This window comes from Seriola lalandi, unplaced genomic scaffold (genome assembly GCF_002814215.2).
Source record: "Seriola lalandi dorsalis isolate HSWRI2012SDOR001 ecotype SW California unplaced genomic scaffold, Sedor1 jcf7180002054560, whole genome shotgun sequence".
Classification (NCBI taxonomy): Eukaryota; Metazoa; Chordata; class Actinopteri; order Carangiformes; family Carangidae; genus Seriola; species Seriola lalandi.
In genome coordinates this window covers 242708-264294 of record NW_019525113.1, presented here as the reverse complement: position 1 = coordinate 264294, position 21587 = coordinate 242708, and the positions used below count along the sequence as shown (strand labels likewise).

At 42.1% G+C, this 21587-nt stretch overlaps 1 protein-coding gene across 1 annotated transcript; it reads left to right on the top strand.

The window, feature by feature from the left end:
• Nucleotides 1-1633: 1633 nt before the first annotated feature.
• On the top strand, nt 1634-18794 carry LOC111662266 (uncharacterized). Its single transcript, XM_023416065.2, has 6 exons — nt 1634-1983; nt 2709-5782; nt 8875-9074; nt 13252-13373; nt 14519-14633; nt 16010-18794. The coding sequence occupies exons 2-6, from the start codon at nt 3286-3288 to the stop codon at nt 16139-16141; spliced, it is 3066 nt and encodes a 1021-aa protein (XP_023271833.1). The 5' UTR covers nt 1634-1983; nt 2709-3285; the 3' UTR covers nt 16142-18794.
• Nucleotides 18795-21587: the final 2793 nt, after the last annotated feature.

Here is a 21587-nt window from a genome sequence, read left to right as displayed (position 1 = left end):
CCATAATTTTGGATCAGTCTGTCACCTTTTAGTTTTAGCCGTGACAGTGGGACATACAGGAGAGATGAGCTTTCAGATCTAAGAGATCTAGGGGCCGAGTGCCAATGAATAAGGACTGTGACAGAGGGAGGGGCCATTAGGAGCCTTAAAAAAGCGGATTGAATTCTGAAGTGAAGGGAGCCTGTGAAGAGAGGAGAGGCTAAGACTGGGGTGACGTGTAGTGTGTGTGTGTGTGTGTGTGTATGTGTGTGTGTGTGTGTGTGTGTGTGTGTGTGTGTGTTTAAGTGTTGTAGGATGCATAAAATAAAAAAAGAATAACAAAAGAAGCTAAAACTGCCACACCACCAACGGGATGCCGATAGAGAGAGAGAGAGAGGGCCGGCAAATTAACATGGCGAACGCTAGGTGTCACCAGAAGGCACTGATGTCCATGCTGCAGGTAGCAAGATGAATGAGACACTGGCACACAAAGAACAACAGGAGTCGCCACAGTAGCAGTGCACAGGATGATGTCACGGCTCGGTGTGGCGCTACACTTTGATGAAAGTTTTTCTGCAAAGTTAGAAAAAAGTACGAACGCAGCATTTTCTACTTCTGGTAAACAGAGATTCTCGTTGTCACATTACACCTCCTCTGAGAGTCACGTAAAATCTCTTTTACATCCTAATAAAAATAATCTTCGGTCAGTATAACACACGGCTCCCTCACACAAAAGGCTCATCGTCATGGCTAGCACTCTGCACTGTTACTACAACTGCAGGTATCAGCCCAGTGTGGGTTGATGACTTGTTCACCTAACATGGTCGATTCGCTCACTAACAAAAAACATACACAACACAGTGCAGTTAAAGTAATATATAAACTGGCTCAGTGAACCTGACTAATATCCCTAGCTGACATGCAAATTTAGAAAATAACACTTTATCTTGTAAACAGAGATTCTTGTCTGATTAACCCATGGGAGACTTGACGATCTCCCAGCGTATGTAGTCCATGTAGCATTATTGGGAGGCTACAAATGACTAACAATAACTTAGGAGTTTGTTTCACTGAAAAATAATTACCTTCCAATGTTCGCTGTATTCTGTCTGCTGCACAGTTACAAAGATTTTGAAATCACTTTTTAGAGTTGCAACTCTGTTTCCTAATCCACGTGGCCAGAACTTACATTTGTCCTTTCTCTCTGCTAGAAAATATCAACACATAAATTTGTATTTTTAAAAGATAGAAACACCAATTTAATTAATAATCATTTTTAGATTTTGGATCACCTTGTATAAGTGATGGAAAGACAGATAGCATTTCCAGCTACTAGCTCTGGTTGGATTAGGAAAGGGATATAAAAAATTGTATTTGCGCAATAGACGGAATTTAGCACAAATGCTTAACATAAAGTATTTTTCTGTGTTCATTTACTATCTGTTATGATGTTTTTGCTTTTAATCTTCTTTTTTTCTTATTTCTTTTTTTATTAAAAAAAATCTTTCTCCCTGAGTGTGGCATCAACAACTCCTCATACACTTCCGCTCGCCTCACCTCTCCCTGCCTCTGTGCGGCACTAATCACCCCTCCTACAGGTGAGTGGGCTGCAAGTCAAATTAGCTCTCCGTCATCGTGCTCGCTGAGCGCACCGGAGGCTACTGCGGTAAGATGCGGCGGCGCGTGATGCCGAGCCGCGGTGGATAAGATGATGCGCAATGGCCGAACGAGTGGGGGGAGAGACGGAAAAAAGACCCACCGTTGTGTTCGGCTCTAATTCAGACGATGGGACGGACGTGAGCGCGTATCCGACTGATTTGTAGCGCTGTGGCGCCAGTGGTGCAGGCCGACTGGACGGATGTGGTGGTGCTGATCCCACTGAAGGATGCTCCGGAGCCCGAGGAGGGTTGAATAGGCTTCGTCTGTAAACAATAAGGAAGCAGGGACGCGTTAAGTAAAGGACCTTGGATTCAAAGCCTGGACCTGAGACACCGAGGCATCGAGGTGAGAAACAATAAAAGCTGTTCCTCTTGTATCCCTCCCAGGACATGTTGGCTGAGGAGACTGGTTTCGCTGGTACAGTGTGTGGTTTGACGTGGTTCATCTTCTTCACAGTGGTACACAGTCTGCTCATATGAGTAGGCTAAAAGTGTGATATGCGTGGCCCAAACCTATTCTTGTCGCTTCTGCATGTGTCGGTTTATTAAGTCACTTAAATCCTTTGCTGTGCTGGTACGATGAGTGGATCTATGGGTTTATGGGCACCTGTGTTTCATTTTTAGTCCATGTGATGGTTCTGTGCGGCTGATGCAACAACTAATCTAATTGGCACCATGGTGGACATTGTGTGAACGCAGATTTTTGTACAAAAATAAGGCCTGTTTATGTAGGAGTCAAAAGAAAAGGGATTCAAATGTATGACCTTTGACAGACTCACACCCCCACAAACAGGATAGCTGTAATCCAGTGAGCCGGAGTGAACAAAATCACTTCTCTGATAAATTAAATGAATATTTAAAAAGAAATCTTTTATGTTTTGTTGACATTCCCGTTAGATCTGCCTTGTATCCGCTGCTACAAACGTACAGAGGAGTGGATTGTGTCCTCTCCTGGCATGATTCTTACTATTTCGACCATATCAGACAGTGAACTGCTGAGGTCTGCTGTTTCTTTATGAGTACACATCACTTTCATCTTTAATTTCCTTGTTTTGTCCCACTCCTCTGCAGGTTGCTTCGTGACAGCTGAGTCAGTCCACAGTGACGTGAGGCCAGCCGACAGTGACGGTGTCACTGAGCATCAGTCTGGGAGAAAACAAACATCTCATTATCTTCTCTATCATCAGCACTGACAGCTGGACATCTGACCTGGGCGTTTCTTTTCTTCATCAGGACACTCAATGTTTCTGAGCAATAAAGGGTAAACAGAGGCACAACTCCAGCTCGCTGTCAGGAAACAACTGACTCTGTTCTGATTTTTCTTTTTTCTTTTTTTATCCAAAAACTCAGATGTTGTCAGGATGAACTGTTAAGACATGAGATTGACAAGAGAGTCAGCTCTCAACTAAGTATTTTTTTCTTCGTCAGAGTGAATCAGTGAGAAATTCTTGAGAGTATTTCAGCTGTTTCACAATGCCCAGTGTATTTTTTCTAAACTTAGATCTTTTCACCTTTTCACTGACATGTTCTGAGTCAAGAATAGACTCTTGATTGTGGCAGCGTTCCCTCTCACAAATGAGAATTCGACCCGACCCGACTGGCTGCATTTTGATAAAGGATAAAGTGAGGACAAACCAATAAAACATAGATGAGGCCGACAACAAGCACCATGCTCCAGCAGAATAACAACAACAACTACCCCTGTCTGAACGTGTCGGGCTCCACCCGGGAGATGCTCCAGAAGTGCTCCAGAACCTCTCTGCCCTTCCCCAGCCGACTGGAGCTGGGCCTGGGAGACCTGCCTCTCATCCGGGGCCTCAGAGCCTGGGTCCTGTGCTCCAAGAACCGCTGCAAGGCTGGCGGTCTGCTGGGAGGAGGACAGGCCCCCACAGCTCCACCTGCGGGCCGCGGAAGTTTGACTTCCGGGCCCAGGCCTGCAGATGTGTACCTGAGCAGGGAGTGGGGTCGCATGGGGTACGGGCTTCCCTTGGGGCTGGATGCCAGACAGGCCGGGATCGGAGCTTTGGTTACGGTTGCCACTCTGAAGACCTCAGAGGGCAGCGGGAAGACACAGACTCAATGCCTTTTCCTCCGGACTGAGAAAGGAAGCTGTTTGTACTCGACGGCTAAGCCTGGATCAGGGGCGACTACCAGTGCAGCCTCCAGTGTGGTTGGAGGATGGCTGAGGGGGAAGACGGGAGGAGGAGGAGGAAGCAGAGAAACTCCGGCCGGGAGGAGGGACAATGGGCCAACTCTGCCGGCACAGACTGGAGCAAACCGGGTTAGAGTGCGATCAGGAAGGAGATGGAGGAAGTCCGGAAATGCAGCAGGCCATGAGAAAACAGGCGTGAGCAGTGAGAGGCAGCAGAGGAGAAGGGAGGATCCTGCAGGAGAAAGACAGGAAGAGAGAGACAAAGGACGCCTGGAAAGTAAACACTTTCCCAGCCCACAGCAGGATGGTCGCAAAGCCAGACAGGAGAAAGAGGGATCATGCAGAAGTCCCAGATGCTCCCACAATGTTTCTCCTAAAACCTCCTCTCAGTGCGGAAGGAGAGCACAGAGGAGGGAAAGCCAGGATGAAGGCGAGGGATGCGAAAGTCCGAGAAGTCCAAACAGGCTAAATGGTGAGGTGAAAGTAATGAGGAACGAGGAGGAGAAGGAGGAGAAGGGAGGCCGGTGTGAGTTAGAGCCTTCTAACTCTGATTTGGCAGTACCAGGCCTTGACCTAGAATCCAACCGCTTTCACCCACAATCCCCCAGTGGCTGTGATGGGGAAGAGATTAGAGAGGCCGACAGCAACGAGGAGCTGAAGACGCAAACTTCTCACAGCAAGGACGGCTATACAGACTCTGAGATGATGAAAATACAAACCGGAAACAATGATTTCATCCATGTTGAGTCCAGACAGTCGAATGACGACTTTGAATCAAGACAAAACAGAGGCTCTGATGACAGAGGACCAACTGGAAATCCCCGTGAAGAGATAGCGGCTAATGTAAATGGATTTTCTGATTGTGCGGAAGCAGGTGAAGAATCGGAAAAAGAGATGGAGAGAGTGGATTTTGAAGAGGAAGAAAGGAGCATCAATCAGACTTCTGCTGAATTCTCAGTTGTGTCCAACTGCTACGAGGACGCCTCTGTCTCCACCCGCCCTGCCTCCATCAGCACTGCAGTCTCCCCCGAGTCCTCCACTCCAGTAGAGGGCAGCATCTGCACTGCCGACCATGAGGCCTGCTGGGAGGAGCGCCTTGAGGGGTGTCATCTAAGGGAGGCAGACCCTGGGATCATGGGTAAAGAAAAACTGGATGTTAGCAGGTTTGAGTCCCAAGAACCAAACCCTGCGGCTGACGAGAACAACACTGTGAAACCTCAGATTTTCGAGGAAAATAACAGTCAGCTGGAGGAGAAAGAAACTTCATCTTCACCTCTCAGACACAGACTTCCCTCCATCTTTGAGACAAACAGGAAGACACTGTGTAGGACAGTTGAGTCTGAGCGGAGAGAGGAGCCGCAGTCAGAGGAGGAGAGACTGAATCCTGAGGAAGCCGAGGAGATTCGGAGGAGGGAGTGCACCTGCAACAAGCTGGACGATGGCAATGGTGAAGGTGATGATGTCAAAGAACAGCAAACAAAGGAGGAGATAAATGTTAGGACCATATGGGAGGATACGTATAAAGAGGTCAACAACAGGAGGTTACAGTCTGCAGACGAATGCAGGGGAAGGAAGACAAACGGTGAAACAAGCGTCACCCATGTTGAGGAAAATGGAGAAACCAGCACTAACGTCTCTAGTGTTGCCTGTGCTGATCCCTCCACCTCTCTTGCACTCTCACCGGCTAATCCTGACCCCTTTCTGCCCCTCCTGGGATCCATGGCAACCGGCCTGCCCTGTCTGGAGGAGGAGGAGAAGGAGGAGGCGTGGGGGGAGCTCAGAGCGACGGCAGGAGACGGAGGTCAGGAAGGAAAGAGGAGGCACAGGAGAGAGCTGGAGGAGCAGGGCTCCACCGTGGCCACCGCAGAAGGGAGAAAGGAGGAGGAGGAGGAAGATGAGTTTGGAGTGTTCATGTATGCGGAGGGAGAACCAGCCTGGAGCGGTGGGTCCACCATGTCTGCCTCAGTGCCTTGTGGGAGCAGAGAGAGTGTTGGTGAGTCTCACGGTTGTTAGTTTGTCGTTCTCTGTCTCTTTCTATGTCTGCCAGCAAGCCTTCCCCCTCTCTCTCTCATTCTCTCTCTTTTACTCTGTCTCTCGCCCCTTGTGCAGCTTTAGTAAATTTGCCTTTCTGTTTGTCGCCGACGTGACAAAGGATCTTTGACTAAAGTTGACAATCCTGACACTAAAAGGCTCCAGAAGCAGAGCAGAACCTCTGAAAGATGTCAGAACTGCACAAATTAAGAGACATAAAAATATCAGCTCTCTCTGTGTTTTTGTGCTTGAAGAACAACAACTCTCACTCAGGGTATTAGTGCATTTGTAACCTTCTGCACAGCTTCAGGAATGCATGCACATGCACTCTGTTTTAAAGGGCCATGCCAGTGGTTTTGCATGTTTTAGCCCATTTTACTACAATTCATGTGCAAGTCTAAATCACGACTAATCATTGTGACTGTATTCATTTGAAAGCAATTTTCCTGGTTTCTATTCATGAATCAAATCTATTAGCAGTTACATTATAATCATGAGGCGATGCAGTGGAGACGTTTCAAATCAATCTGCACTTAAACTGTTTTACTGTGCTATTATGACTTATGACGAAATAAATAAAAAGATGTTGCAGACTTGACTGTATAACAAATTACAGTAGATACACGGCTGGTTGTTAAACCCTGTGAAAACTTGTTCAAATCTAAAATATTTCCCTACAATGTTGCAATTAATGACCTTAATAAGCATTCATTTTATTGAAAGGTTTTAAAGGCATTTGTATGTGTGTGCGTTTAACACTCAGAAACGGCTTAATCAGGGCTCTGCTTTGATCAGATTTGATTTGCAACATAAGCAAACAAGTATGTGGATTCATCTCCGTCCAACTGAACCCTGCCCACCTCAAACCAGTGAGACAAACAAGGACAAAAAGTAATGTGAAGTAACCAAAACCGGTGCCTTTATTTTGAAGGAGCTTCCACACACAGTTCTGGCCTGTAATGAATAAATATTAGATAAGAGAGTCAAACACAGTGACATCAGACTGATTCCCCCCCGCACTGAGCATATACTAATCTGACAGTATAAACTGGCTGCTTTAGAGTCAAGATACTCATGACACAGACGCATGCAGCTGAGTATGTGATATGTTGGAGTGGGCCTTTTTGTTTTTCTCTAACAACCAGTGTTAATCAGTCCTCATGTTCCCTCATTATGCTCCTTTTAGCTAATCGCCTAAACCCAGTTTCCACTGCAGGGCCAAACGAAGCTAAGCCGAGGTTTTACTCATTATTCATGTCTTCTCAGTTTATCTGCATAAAGAACTTTTCTGTGTTTATTTTAATATATTGCTAAAGATTTATCAGTGGGGAGGTGGGGAGGGGGGTTATTAGCAGAGCCTTGACACCGTTGGTATGACCTTTGTGTGAAGTGTCATGGTTTAAAGGGCCGTTCCACCGTTTTTAAGTCCTTAACTTCCTAAAGGGTCACATCACCCAAAACTGTTTTTAAAATGCGCTGTGAGCTGATCATTTTCAAACTGCTTCCATGATCTGAATATCAATCGTTAGACGTCCCTACGTCACCGTAAAAGTCTGCAGTTATATGCACTAACACTGATTTAACACAACATTGGATAACATATATATACTATAGTCGTTGTCTGCTAAATAATGTTCATACTGTACAGATCAGAAATGAAGAGACGCCTTACTGAAATCTTCAACACAGAAAAACAACAGCAAAGATTATAAAAAGTTCAGTCTCTAAGTAAAATATCTGTGATTTGCTTTAAATGGTTTAAAACATGCAAAACTACGTAAACAGTACTGTCTCTAAGTAAGGGACTGACTAATTGGAAAGTGTATCAATAAAAATGAATAATTAATACTGACTGTGTGTTTAGAGTCTGGACAAGAACATAATTTAATTGTATGAAATATAATAATTGTTGACCATTAGCGCCTTTAATCTGGTGATAATGTGGAGTTGTGTCTTGCCTTTGTAAGTGCCTCTTGCTCTCGCAGTGGAAATAAGGCTCTAGTTTGTCCTGACCTGGATTCCTAACCGATCTCTCCCTCTCGCTACATGGTATTAATCATTCAGAGTTGGGTTAAGAGAGGAGGAGGCAAACAGGGCCTGGGACTCTAAGGTCCTGTTAGCCTCAGGTTATGGGGCAACGGGTGTAAGAGAAAAAGCCTCACAAACACACACACACAGAAAGACGAGTGAAGTGTTTGATATATATATCATGCAACGCCTTAGCAACGGAAGGTAACGTACGACGGTGTGAGGACAGTGAGACACAAATATTCACTGAAGTGTTTCCTTGCAACAATGTTATTAACGTTATAATAAATTCAACTTGTCTCACACTGCTGCTGAAAACACCCAGGTTTTATACCGTCCCACTTTTTCCCCCCTCTCATACCACACTCTGGGGTTTGGCTGATACAGACCCAATACCAATTTAAAATCAGTGTTCCTGTGTGGACTGTAACTACACAGCACTTCTAAAGTATTGACAGAGATGTTGATATGACAACGTTTCTCTTGGGCTTGTTCAAATTTCAATTGGTTTCTTCATTACTGTTATTTAATGACAGGACACATCAAAATAAGACTGTGGCTGGGATGTTGCTGGGGTGGTGAAGTCTGAGCGGCAGATGTCCCAAAATCTCAGCAAATCAAGTCAAGTCAAGTCGACAGCGAAGCAACTCCCTAAGCATGCAGTACAAAAGAGAGGAGAACAAAACAAAACAGAACAGAACAAAAAAACAAAGTAGTGCTAATAATACATAGATATAATGAAAAAGATATTATAAAAGTAAAAGTTTAAAAAGTAAAAACTAGCTGGCTAAATAAAACTGGGGCTGAGAGTCATTTGGGTAAACTGTAATAATTAATCTCGTCTTCATTGGCAGAGAGTTAATTGTGTATTGTTGAACCATCAGAGTTGCCATCTGTCTTCCTAACTAATACACAAATCATCCAGGTCACATGAGAGCTATTCACATTGTACTAAAGACTGTGTGTGTGTGTGTGTGTGTGTGTATGTGTGTGTGTGTGTGTGTGTGTGTGTCTGTCTGAAAACAGCTCTTGGAAACCACGCAGGCACCGGGGAGTCGACCCTCTGGACGCCAGGATGGACGGACAGCTCGTTCCACCAATCAGATGACACCTGGACGGCCTTTCCTCAGGATTCGTCAGATGAAGGGCGAGACGACGTGGGACAGTGGTGGCCGACCAGCGCTGTGGAGGAGAGGAGAGACAGGCTCTCGACCAATCAGAACCTGGTACAGTTTTACTTCTGGTCTTCATGAAAACATAACGTAGAAATCCACCGTCACAGCTTCTGTCTGCTCGTTCAGTAAGAACCAGGGAGTGTCCATCGCATCCATTTCCCTCAGAGTTATGACTCCTGTAATATCAACCTGAGATGTTTTAGGGCTTTCCAGGAGTTATCTGCACCCCAAGTATGCAAGTGTGCACGCACTGAATATGCTCGGTACTTGATAAAACATGTGCTCAGTCTAGTCATCAGGGCACATGACCAGCCATGATACGGCTCTGTGGATGGCAGTGTCAGGTGGGTGGTCCACCACTTTGGTCCAGACCTTCACTGTTCATAGATTTATTTCAAACCAAAAAAGTAAAAACAGAGCTGTTTTTCCGTTTTTGTCATAATTAAAAACACGAAAAATAAGAACATCAATGAGAACAAATTGGAAGAACCGGTCCAACTCTGGTGTTTGCAAATTCCTTTTTTTAATTTTTCCTTTTTCAGATGACGTGGAAGTAAAGGTAATATTAACAAAAATATCATGTTTTTTTGGTTTTTGGTTTAATAAGAAAAAAAGAACAAACTGAATATACACTAATTTTCATTGTTAGACTCATATCTAGATTGAATAGTTTCTGCAGGCACACTCCCAGAAATTGTACATCACCAATAACTCTGTTTTTTACATTTAAATCCTAGTGTTAACAATTTCTTTGGAAGCAAATTACTCATAAGTTTCAGCTTCAGCTGCTCCTGTGTTCACCTGTCATGCTCAGTTTGAGTCTGACTATTGTGTAAGTGAAGTATGAGTCAGACCAAATTGTAATTATTGATATTGAGAGTCAGACACAAAATCGAAAATCCCAAATTGCTGCTGCCTGCAGATTTCCGGATGAAGGATTGTTCCTGAACCTAGACAAAGAGAAATCTGGCTTTAAGATTCCTTTAATAAAACGCAGCAGTGGTGTGTTCAATGTGGTCTCATTCACACAGTAAACACACAGTACTTAAAAGAGAACGCATGACCCTCAAAGTACACAGTTTTGAAGCTTCCATTAATCCTAACCCCACCAGGTCAGCTCAAAAATAAAACCCTTGCTGTCAAGACAATTTGAATAAAAGCATCGAATAAAAGTTATTTGAGGTCAGACTGTTGTTGTTGCTTTGAAATCTTGCCACTAATTTGAGCTCCTATGGCAACACTGTGCTCTCCTCACTTGAACGTCACGTAAAGTCAACGGAATATGTTTCTGTATATACTGTTAATCCAGGGCAGATACAACCCAAATGACTGCAGTATACTACTGTAGATACTGCTCACACTGGTCATACATTGTTTCAGGTAATAATTACTTAGTCAGACTTTGGTGCATCATTTCACCTGTGTCATCTTCTTTTGAACAGTAACAGAACAAAGCCACACAGAGAGCAGAAGTCCTCCTGCTTGAAAACCCATTCTACTTGCAGTGAACTGTCTGAGGCCAGTTTGTACAAATAAATTGGCTGAAATTCATAGAAAGACTTCAGATCGATGTCTAAAGCCTCATTCAGGGAGGATTTCTTTTTCTAGGGGAGGTGAGGTGATTTCAATATTACCTGCATTGGTCAGTGATATTAATCCTGTCCACAGTCTGTGATTTTTCACCCCAGTCATTCCGGTCTTATTTACAGTTTGTATTACCCATTGTTTTTCAGCGAACCCGCTGGTCCTGCTGTAATTTAAGTCCAGTCTGCAGTGAAACTGCAGTGTATCTCAGTTTTTACACACACAGCTACATTTCCTGTTACTGAGCTGCTTCGGCTCAGAGCTCAGTGTGATCAATAAAGAAGAAGAAGTTTTTTACTAAACTGAAAGATGATTTGTTGACATCAATCAATTCATACAGTGAAGGAAAAATTAAATATAAGACTTTATGACACAAAGCTCCCACACACTCAGCAAATAGGACTTTGTTGCAGGTGATTCTGTCTTTGCTGAAATGATTTTATGTGTAGGGAGCAACATCAATCAAACTTCAGTCAAGCTTTATTTGTGTAGCACTTTTCATACAGCTTAGTGCAGTTCAAAGTGCTTCACAGATGACTGATAAGATAAAAGGAAATGGGCAAATCAAATAAGAAAGCTGACAATGAGATACAATAAAATAGATTTAAAAAGCTATAATAACATTAGCAAACAAAAAAAAACAAGAAAATGAATAATAAAAGAACAGATAAAAGTGAATAAAATACAATTTACAACATAATAATAAAATAATGTGATTAATGACTAAAAACCATATTTAATTAAAGCCAGGCTGAAGAGATGTTTTGGGTTTGTATTAAACATGGATAGTACTTTCTTACTGTAAAATCAGACTCATCAACATTCAGAAACATATTTGAATAGTTTGCATCAGTTAAATAACAGATAATTAATTACCATTGAATAATATTAAGGAATAAAAAGCGTGCCAGTGGTGAAGGTCACATGATTGTCCTGCAGCGTATCATTGTGTATTTCAGAAGCAGCTCCTGTAATTTGCCAGGATGACTCTTATTATGAGAGAGGAGGAGAAGCATTATATAACCTACCTCCCACTGTAATATTAATTCTGTCCAAAAGGACCTTTTTGCAACATATTCTGCACAACAACATAGCAGACTGAGCAACAGCCCACAGGAGGCCATCATTAGACAAATTTAAACCTGCAGTGCTGAACTTTGTCTCCCCCCTCAGGCAGGGACAGTGATTACTCAAGGACGCGTGATAGGTTCCAAGTCAATAATCCATTATTTAAATACCCAAATATCTCTAAATATTCCTTTCCTAACCACAGAAACACAACAAACACAGTTGATATGTTGAAACAAGATAATGTGAACAAAATATCCAATTAGAGAGAGTTGAGCTGTTGAAACCGTCAGTTGAAACTACAATGGTGCATCATCAATGTTGCTGGAGCAAGGAATTGTGGGACAGCATTTTGTTCTCTCCTTTCGTAAAGCAGGGTCCAGTGTTTCCTATGCTAAAGTAGATAAGATAGGAAGCAATGAAGCTCCTTTCCTTATCATTTAGAGAACTGGACCAGCTCTTATCATGGCTGACACTGAGATACTTCCGGGTCATTTCTCTCAGTTACGAACCTTCATAAGCAAAAAAAAAAAAAAGACGTTTCCACCGGCGGCTGTGAAATACAGAGAGATTCAGCTGCTGCTGAAAGGCTCAGTCAGCACTGTGTGAACTCGTTTGGATTTAATGTAAAGGAAGTTTGTTTACTGTTTATGTGAAAGTCCTGCAGTGTTTATCACTCATTATTTACTCATTATTCAAGGACTAACTGGAGTCTCTTTTTTGATCATCATTCATTTTTCATCAACCTCAATCCAGAAGGCAGATGGCTCTTATTGTTGCCTCCACTGAGGCTGTATAATCCAGACTATAGATAATGTTCAGGGATGACGCGCTGGTCGACCAACATTAGTAACACTGGTAAACATTATTAGTACCTACTACACATCAGCATGTACAGATGTACAGCCTCACAGAGCTGCTAGATGCTCTGTTGATATGTTCATCAACAAGTAAAATAAATAAATACCAGAGTGCCGATCTGCAACAACAGTTTGTTTATTGGTCTTTTTTTCCATTTTGCATTTAAAACAAATAAACCAAGAAACCCATAACTATAACCTCCTTGGCAGAGGTAATTATAAGCCATGTTGTCTCTTCTTTTTTTTTCCTCCAGTCACCATTGCACCGTTACCATGGAAACACAGCTCGTCCTGACACAGCCCTTGGGGGTTGGGTGACTAAGTTTTTCAACTTAAAATTAGTCAGTACTTTGTCAGCGTCTAATGTCTCACTCACGTTATCCCAGTCTGAGCTGTCAGAGAGGGAGAAGAGCAGCGGGCGCTGCAGGAGGAGGCTCCCGGTGGACAGTGAAGGCAGAGAACAGATACAGATGAAAATGTTGCTCTGCCCAAAGCTGCAGTGAAGGAGAGTGTTGGGTTTTAATGAGTTGTTATGTTTGCTTATAGTCCCATGAAAATCAAATGTTAACTTCACATGTGATGAACTGAAGAGAGCTGCAAAAGGTTATGGATTATGGATGCATGTGGGCAGCATGTTTTTATTTTTCCAGTCTTCAGAGGAGTCTTCTATTTAAAAGCTGAGTTTTCACTCCACTCTCTCTCTGTCTCTCCTGTAGGTGGCTGTCTTTGCTGAAGCCTTCCCCTCGCTGCCCGGCTCGTCGTCAGGTGACTCCGGTGACCTCGACGCTGTTCCCACTCTGACCCAGCTCCTCAGGGGCAGAGCCAGCCAGGACCAGGGGTAGGTGAACCGTCTCCACTGAGCCCACGTCATGTGTGTTTACGTGACCAAATCCTTTTGGATTTACTGTACGTCGATCGATTTGCTGCAGGGTTTACCGCATGTGTTGACACATTTCTCCAGTTTGTAGCAGAAGAAATCAGAGCCCAGAGGAAAATCCCACATGATCTGCTTGTAATTAGGAAAATGACACAGAGGATTCTGAATTTTATAGCCTTTAATTTAATAAGCCACCAAACTGATTTCTGTGTAGTGTAATGTGATGGAATAATCTATTTTATATGGAGCTTTATTCATATAAAAAGTTGTTTAGTGGTAAATAATAACAATAATAATGATGATGATGTATTATCATTATACAAACTGGTCCTATGTAGAGGTGACCTGTGTATAAGGTTTAGTTCTTTCTTCACTGAGTCGTAGAGATGACAGTCCACATGACCACAACAAATGCATTAGTGTGTAGTCAAGTATTGAATATTTCAGCATGTTCATCAGCACGGTCTGAGCTGTTCAACAGAGTGTCTGGAGTTCATGGGAAGAAGTGCAAACAAAAGCCTCATTGGAGGTGTTTTTGTAGGTTCATGTAGAGCTCAGATTCTTATGATTGTAATTAATTGTGGCCACCATGTGGTTAAAGTGGTGAAGTGCAAGGTAACTGCATCTCTGAAAACAGAAGGTGGATCATGGTTATGATGGACTGTTGCACAGCAGTGGGTCTGTATGTGTTGCTGAAATACCGACATTTTTGCATTGGAACAACTAATTATTCAGAATCACCAGTTTCATCACGAAAGTAAATAAAAGTTTGCAAAGAGAATTAAAATACAGAAATATTAAGTAAAAATATGTGTTGGAAAAAAGTATTGTGAACTGCCCTCAATTAAAGAGTAAGGGAGCATTTAAGTTTCTGTTATCCAGCTTTAAAACATTTGTAAATGAAATCCGTCCGTCTTTGACCTATGTGAGAAAAAACCTCTGAAGCCTGTGTAGATACAATAAAGAAAATATGGTATGTTTAACACACATTCTACTGTACATGGATATTTTTTAGAAAAGCAGTGATCTAAAACAAACTAATATCCGTCATCTGTCTGTGCATCAAATCACTGTTTCCCTGTGTGTGTTCGTGTTTGACCCTGAAGGCTGTTGGACAGTTTCCATGACTTGAACAAAATGATTGGACAGAGATACAAGAGAGCCAATGGCGTGTCTCGTGACCTGCTGCTGAAGACTTTACACCTGGAGCAGCCGCACACTGTGAGTAAATACTGCTTTCGTTCTCTGATAAACATGGGAATGGCATTTCTGTCGTCAACAAAGTACTTGACTGACATCATGCTGACGTGTTTCAGCGTTCACCGTTCACAAAACACCAACGATCTAATTTTACAGTAAAAGCTTCCTCTCTTATAAGACACACATTTTCTGTAATTTCACGCCGAGGAATTAGCACATAGCGCTTAGTGTTCAGTTTCAGTTTGTGAAGCTTCAAGGTTGTTAAATTGAATTTGCAGACGCTGCCTTAAGAGCATGTAAAATGAACTGATAGTGCTGTTTGACTGATGGCCTTGAAAAGTGCAGCCTGATTCAAATTACATGGCTGCTGTTTTATGCAAAACACTGCTCACACTTCACAGCTGCAGATAAAAGAACGGACAGCGCAGGCTGGTCTCACAGCTGAACCACACCATGTCAGAAAACAACAGAGCATCTGCACAACATGCAAATGTGTGGTTTCCTCCTTCAGAGTCTTTCCTGCAGGGCAGCAGGGTTAAAGAAGCTGTGTTCATTTTTTATTGTTTTATTGTTTTCATTGTGTTTTCTTAAGATGCTTATTGATTCTGAGTTATCCGGAAAGTGTTTGTTACCTATTGTGCTAACTGATGAATAGGTAACAAATACTTAGCAGGTCCTGATTTGTTTCTTATTTGCTAACTACAAGAGTTTTTTTCTATTTTAATGTAATGTGTTAAACATAGAATATTATACAAATGAGCTACAGTAGAAGGTGTTATATTAAATGATACCAACACTGTAAATAGATAATGAGAAATTACCAAATTACTAATGTTAAATTAATTTACCAGTAAAAATGCTATGAAATTGATTAATACATATACACATATATACTGTATACATATATATGTGTGTGTGTGTGTGTGTGTGTGTGTGTGTGTGTGTGTGTGTGTGTGTATGTGCTACTAACTACTACTACTAACTCAAAAGTAGTTGCAAGGTAATCGATTACATTAGCAGTCGATAGGGGTGTAACTAATTTTATTTATTTTCATTAACATTTAGTCAGTCTGTAATTTTTTGTGATTAATCAGTTACATTATCTAATATTGTGAAAATGTCCTTTGTAAGGCCCCTTATTTAAATAGTTGATTTTGTTCGACCAACAGTCCAAAACACAAAAAATACATGGAAACAGATGGAAATAGAGAATACTTTTATTTTCTGCTTGATGAATCAATTGATTATCATAATTGTTGTAGATGAGCTTTCTGTCTATTGACTAATTGATTAATCAGTGTTTGCCTTTTAAACCACTGCGTTGTGCTGCTGGTTGTAGAAAGTGTTGGGTAGTCTAATATCACAACTCTCACATCTCATTGTTGTTCTCTTTGCAGGAAAGCAAACCTGCTTCCTGGACAGCCAACCGGCGTCTCTCCCCTGGCCTGCCCTCGGCCAATCAGCACGCTCAGAGCGCTACCGCCAAGCGACGGCTGTCATATGACTACAACAGAAACATCATGGAGTAACTCTGCAGGGTCAGTTGTAGCTGGACTGTGATTCCTCAGCATTCACTTGCAGGTTTTAACCTGAGCAGGGCCGGACATATCAACAACAGGTTTCTCAAGACTCTGGACTCACAACATGTGTTACTATCTCCTAGTCAAATACTGATTGACCTTTTGACCCTTTGCACTCTCCCTGGTTATTCAAGCCGAAGCCGCAGAGAAGACATAACCCATGAACACGGCGCAACACACCAGACGTCGTCTCCTCCAGCTCCTGTTGATGTATACTGGTGGAGTAATTTCATTACACATGTGCCACCTCGTTCACACCACCAACAACGTTCCATTTAGATTTTCCTTCTCCGCCCTGATACCAGCAGGCTGTCAAAGACTGTGTGGAGCGTGATGACCTGTGGTTACAAGGTACTCACCACTACAGTATGTTGGAGGAGAAGAGTCCACCCTGATATTTTCCTTCCTGTTGCATTATTATCAGAGAAGATTTAAGTTTTACTTTAATAGAAACACACTTCTGGTCAAAGGTTTTAAGAACATAGAATACCCCCAATTTTTTCTAGTTTTGATTGAAATTTCAGCAGCTCAGGTCCAGTGAATAACCTGCAGTGGTACAAAGGTGAGTGGTAAACTGCCCAAGCTAAAAAAAAAGAGAAAAAAAAGATAATGAACCAGACAGTGACTTCACCCGATGAAGACCAGCACCGTCTCCAGACTTAAACCGCATGGAGCTGGTGTGGGACGAACTGGACAGAAAGCAAAGCAACCTGCAAGTGCAACACAAGACGTCACAAGTTTGTTCAGCTGCTGGACGAGTCAGAACTTCTGATTTCATTTAGGAGATTCCATAATTAATTTTTTTAAATCTATATTATTTATTTGTTATGTTTTAATGTCATTGAATAATGAGTTGGTCTAAAACTTTTGACCAGAAGTGTTTGCCTCTGAGGCAGAGCTGCTGGTTTGTCTCATTGGTTGAATTAAATCTCAGTGGGTTGAGCCATATAAAAACATTGATGTGCAAGAAATGATAAAAAAATAAATTTCTCACATGATTTCTACGTTCAATTATGACCATGTAATTTATGATTTTGGACGGTTAGCATGCTTGCTAACTAGCTTATCTGCATTGTACATGTGAAATCAGCTAGGCTCCTGTAACCTGCAAACTTTGGTCATTTTTTCTGGATATATATATTTTCCCCACTTCTCCTTCTCCTTTGCAAAAAAGATAGTAAGAAAAAAGAAAGATAGTTTTCTTATGCACAATATTGCATCTTTGGCTTCACCAGAGAGTTGTTTAACTCAACCAATGAGATTTGCTCCTCTAGAGCGGCTGTGAGAGGTTTGTGGGATGGATGTCGTGTGGAAATAGAGGAGAGCAGAAAGAGCAAAGGATTTCTGTCATTTATTAAAAGTCACTCAAACTGTCAGACTGTTTAAGGTGACACTGATAGTGAAATTTGTGCACTGAAATAATAGTTATTCAGCACTGAGCTGCAGTTCACAATACAGTTTGGGCGTAACAAAAAGAAATCATTTATACTTGCCACATAACCATTGAATGAATCATTGTGAGGGAGGTATTCACGTTCGCTTTTCAAGCAGTTCTGTATTAATCAGTGCTATTATGATGGCAGATCATATGATGTGAGCATGATATGAAGCTCCAGTCTACCTCCCAGAAATTGTGTTTTTGTTTTGTTCGAGAGGGAGAGACAACGACATAAAGTCCCCCTCGCCTCCCCTTTCAGTTTGCCTCCAGAAACAGTGTAAGACGCTGGGTGGCTGCCCACATACTGTATGTCTACAGATCTGAAAGTCAGATTCATGCTAATGTTAAAGCTCATTTTCCCTTTATAGTTTATGAATGATGGAAGTACCTGAAAAGTATATCGTCACACTGGAGGGTGATGTGAAGCATTATTTTTCCACATATGGCAGATAAAGTTACCAGTGTGATGATGTTTAAATTTTACGTTTACATTTTGCAAGGTGATGCATGTGCTTTCATTGTGTAATAGCTACAGAAAAAAAAAGCTAATGATAGGAATGAACCTTAAAAATAGTTTTGGTTCCTCTGAGAAATGAGCTCGTCTTCCAGTTAGTGCCAACAAGAACACCAGTGAAAGTGCCAATGTTTACAAGGTTACAGAATCATCACAGACACATTCAGGAGAAAACTTCAGTGCATCCACTGAGGTGGACTCAAACAGAAATTCTGGCATGTAAAGGTTTGTTTTGTTTTTGTCTCTCTGTCTGGCTTCCTGTCTGCCTCTGTTTCACTACACTCATGTGAACGCCACATTGTTTTGCAGTTGAGTCCACTTCACAGGCAAAACTTGAATTTAGCTACCGATTAAAACAATATTTTTGAGAACACTGTTCACCAGTCAGTGATGCACTGTACACTTTTTTTTTATTTAGACATACTATCACATATAATCACCTCACAACGTTTGTTTGGCTTTACGTTGTATATTTCACTCGGCAACTCAATCATTTGTGATGAAATTCAGAAAAATCATTTGTGTGCGCTGCCATTTGTACAAACTACAAATCCCTGAAAAAGAAAAAGATGAATATTTTCTGATCTGTTCAAATGAGGAAGAAGGAGATGTCGCCTTGTTAAGTGATGTAATAAAATGATACTGCGTGATGACTGCTTCCTCAGTGTTCAATATAGAGCTAGATGTCCATCATTAGTCAAGCACCACTAAGATCAATGGTGAAAACGTTCCTCTCTGACCTTCTCGTCCAACCCGAAGGCGATGGCAGCTGGTTCGTTGCTGACATGCAAAGCGTTGCGCAGGCATCCTTCGTGGCCTGGCACTGGGAGTTATTGAAGCAGGCACCGTAATTACAGCATTGTTGACAGTTTTTGAAGCAGGCTTCACCAGTCTCCTTCAGCACCATGGAAGACATCTCCGCTGGGTTGAAGAACTTGGTCTCACCCTTGCACTCAACCTGAACCTTGGGGCGACTGTTGTCACTGACGACAGCGAATGGCCAGAGCTTCCTATCTGACCACACAACTGTGTCACCAGTTGCCAGTCAGTCTATTGGCATCAAAGACTGTGTTGGTTCATGGCGACCTGATTATCGGCTGCATCTCCAATCAGCTTGATTTAGATTTCAATGTGTTGCATAAAATGGCGAACAGTTTTTAAACTGCAGCTGGATTAAGGTCGGCATCAAATACACATAGTGATACACAGTCATGTTGATTTTTGGATAATATGTAAATCTTCTCCAGGAGTCTAATGACTTTGTATGAGGGTAGTTTGTGTTTCATTTCAGTCAGACTTGTGAACAACTGAGTTGTGGGCAGTGTGAAATCAGTCATAGTGAAATGATATACAACATCAAAAAATATGTGACGTACCAACCTGAAAGAATTTTGGAAGAGGAGCGGTGAAAGGTTTAGAATAGCTGCTGAGCTGGTGGAAGCCTCCTGGTCACAAGCCTGAACCCCCCCACACCCCACTACCAAAGGACTATCAATACACAGAAGCAAACAAACAGATCAAATAGTGTACACTGGGGCATCTTTCACTTCCACTTGTTTATCAAAACAACGTGTTATGTAACATGTGGAAACGTGTGTTTACGTGTAATAATGCATGTTTGTTCAGTGAGAGGGCTCTGTTCAGCTGATGTGAGTGATACTGACACCAGTACCTTTTACATATCTTTGTATATCACTGGATGAAGCTGATGACATACACAGTGCCCAGGCCTGCGATTTATTGAAATAAATACATAATATTCATTGCAGGTTAGGTGGCTTGTTGCAGCGTTGCTCTGGAAACTCCATCTCATCAGAGGTTAAAGACATCAACCAGTTCGCATTTTAATAAAAAGCCAATATACACATGGCTATCCTGTGTGAAGTGCTATCAACGTCTCTCCCTGCTGAGATGCATGAGGCAGCTCTGTGATCCAGAGAGAGAGAGACTGAAGCACTTTATATGCTGAGTCAGAGCAGCTGCCTGCTGCACGGTGATAACAGAGCTTTGTACTGCGAGCTAGAAAACAGGCCTACGGGCAGCAGAGCGCCCTGACCTCACCGCTGACATCGCATGAGTCAGTCGGCCTTTTACATAAACACCACCAACAAGACAGTGATTACTTCCAGGAGAAATTAACAGAGTGTGGCGCTGGCGTTGCATTGTACCTATAGCAACCGGTGTCTGTGTGAAAACAAGAGCTGGGATACAGACCATTCAGGAATTCAGACATGAGCTACATATGAACTGGAAGTGAAGTTAAGTTTCATTCAGCCTGACTCAGGGTGTTGGTTAAACAATCTGGGAAGAATGCTTCTTCACTTTCCTGTCAAGATTTAGATGAGAACATCACTGTAATGCTAATTTTTACCAGTTAGGGTCAGGCCTTGAGGGTTAGGGTCAGAGGTTAAAGTCTCAGCTGTTCTCCCATCCAAGAAACAGTCTGACACAAAATCCTGATGCAAAACCACAGCATGTTCAGTGATCTTTGTGTCGAAAACCCCACAAAATAAACAGAAATCCAACTTCTAACAGCTGATTTGAAAGCCTGGCCCATACAAAAATATTTGTACTGGAACTACCCATAACTAAATAAAATACTTTTCAGTGGCATAAGCATTCAGGCCATCATGGACCCAGACCAGGCTTCTTTAAGGGCAGATTGAAGCTCAGTGACAGAAGAAAGTGTGGTGAACATATACAAACACTACTGAACAATTACATGAATAACTGAAGTGATATTGGGCCGGAAAACATGCACTAGAAAACCTACAGGGAGCAATCGCCAGAGAGGCAGTATCACTGAAACACAGTTTTACGGCATACAGCCACACGCACATACTTACACTTCACTTCAACAACTCCTCACACACACAAATAAGATAACATCAACTTTACTGGTCCCATGCAAAGAAACTGCAATGTCACAGCGACAGAAGTACGAGGACAGATGCATAGTATGAATAAAGTACCTTTAAAAAACTAGAATACACTACATGTCAAAGGAGTTTGTTTTATCTCACCATTCTGACAGCAACATATAGAGCTACTTCCTGCTGTACCGTACAGCGTTGTGCTAATGCATCAGAGTGTAGTAACAGTTTCTCCTGGCACTTCCTTTGCATAGATAGAAGGATTGCAAGTCATCAACAAAAGCAGGAGTTGTTTGCATTGAATTTTAAGGTTTCATTTACTTCCACTGCTGAAGCTGAAATCACTTTCTTCATCCTTGAAAAGGCCTGTTTTATATGAACTTTACATAATATTTCAGTTTTTTGTGACCAAAACTTTTTGTTTGTTTGTTTTGGCCAGTTTACAGTTATGATATTTAGTACTACACCTACTATACTATACAAAATGAGACATGAAAGCAAATTAAAATCTGCAACTCTGTTAGACTGAACCTGACAGGTGAAAGTGAATTAAAAAATATAATGTTTTAC

Excerpts from the sequence above, each read along its gene's own strand:
- LOC111662266 (XM_023416065.2), top strand. The coding sequence starts at position 3,286 with ATGAGGCCGACAACAAGCACCATGCTCCAGCAGAATAACAACAACAAC. Across the intron at positions 13,374-14,518 it reads AGAGCCAGCCAGGACCAGGG|GCTGTTGGACAGTTTCCATG; the intron begins GTAGGTGAACCG and ends TTGACCCTGAAG. Across the intron at positions 14,634-16,009 it reads ACCTGGAGCAGCCGCACACT|GAAAGCAAACCTGCTTCCTG; the intron begins GTGAGTAAATAC and ends TTCTCTTTGCAG.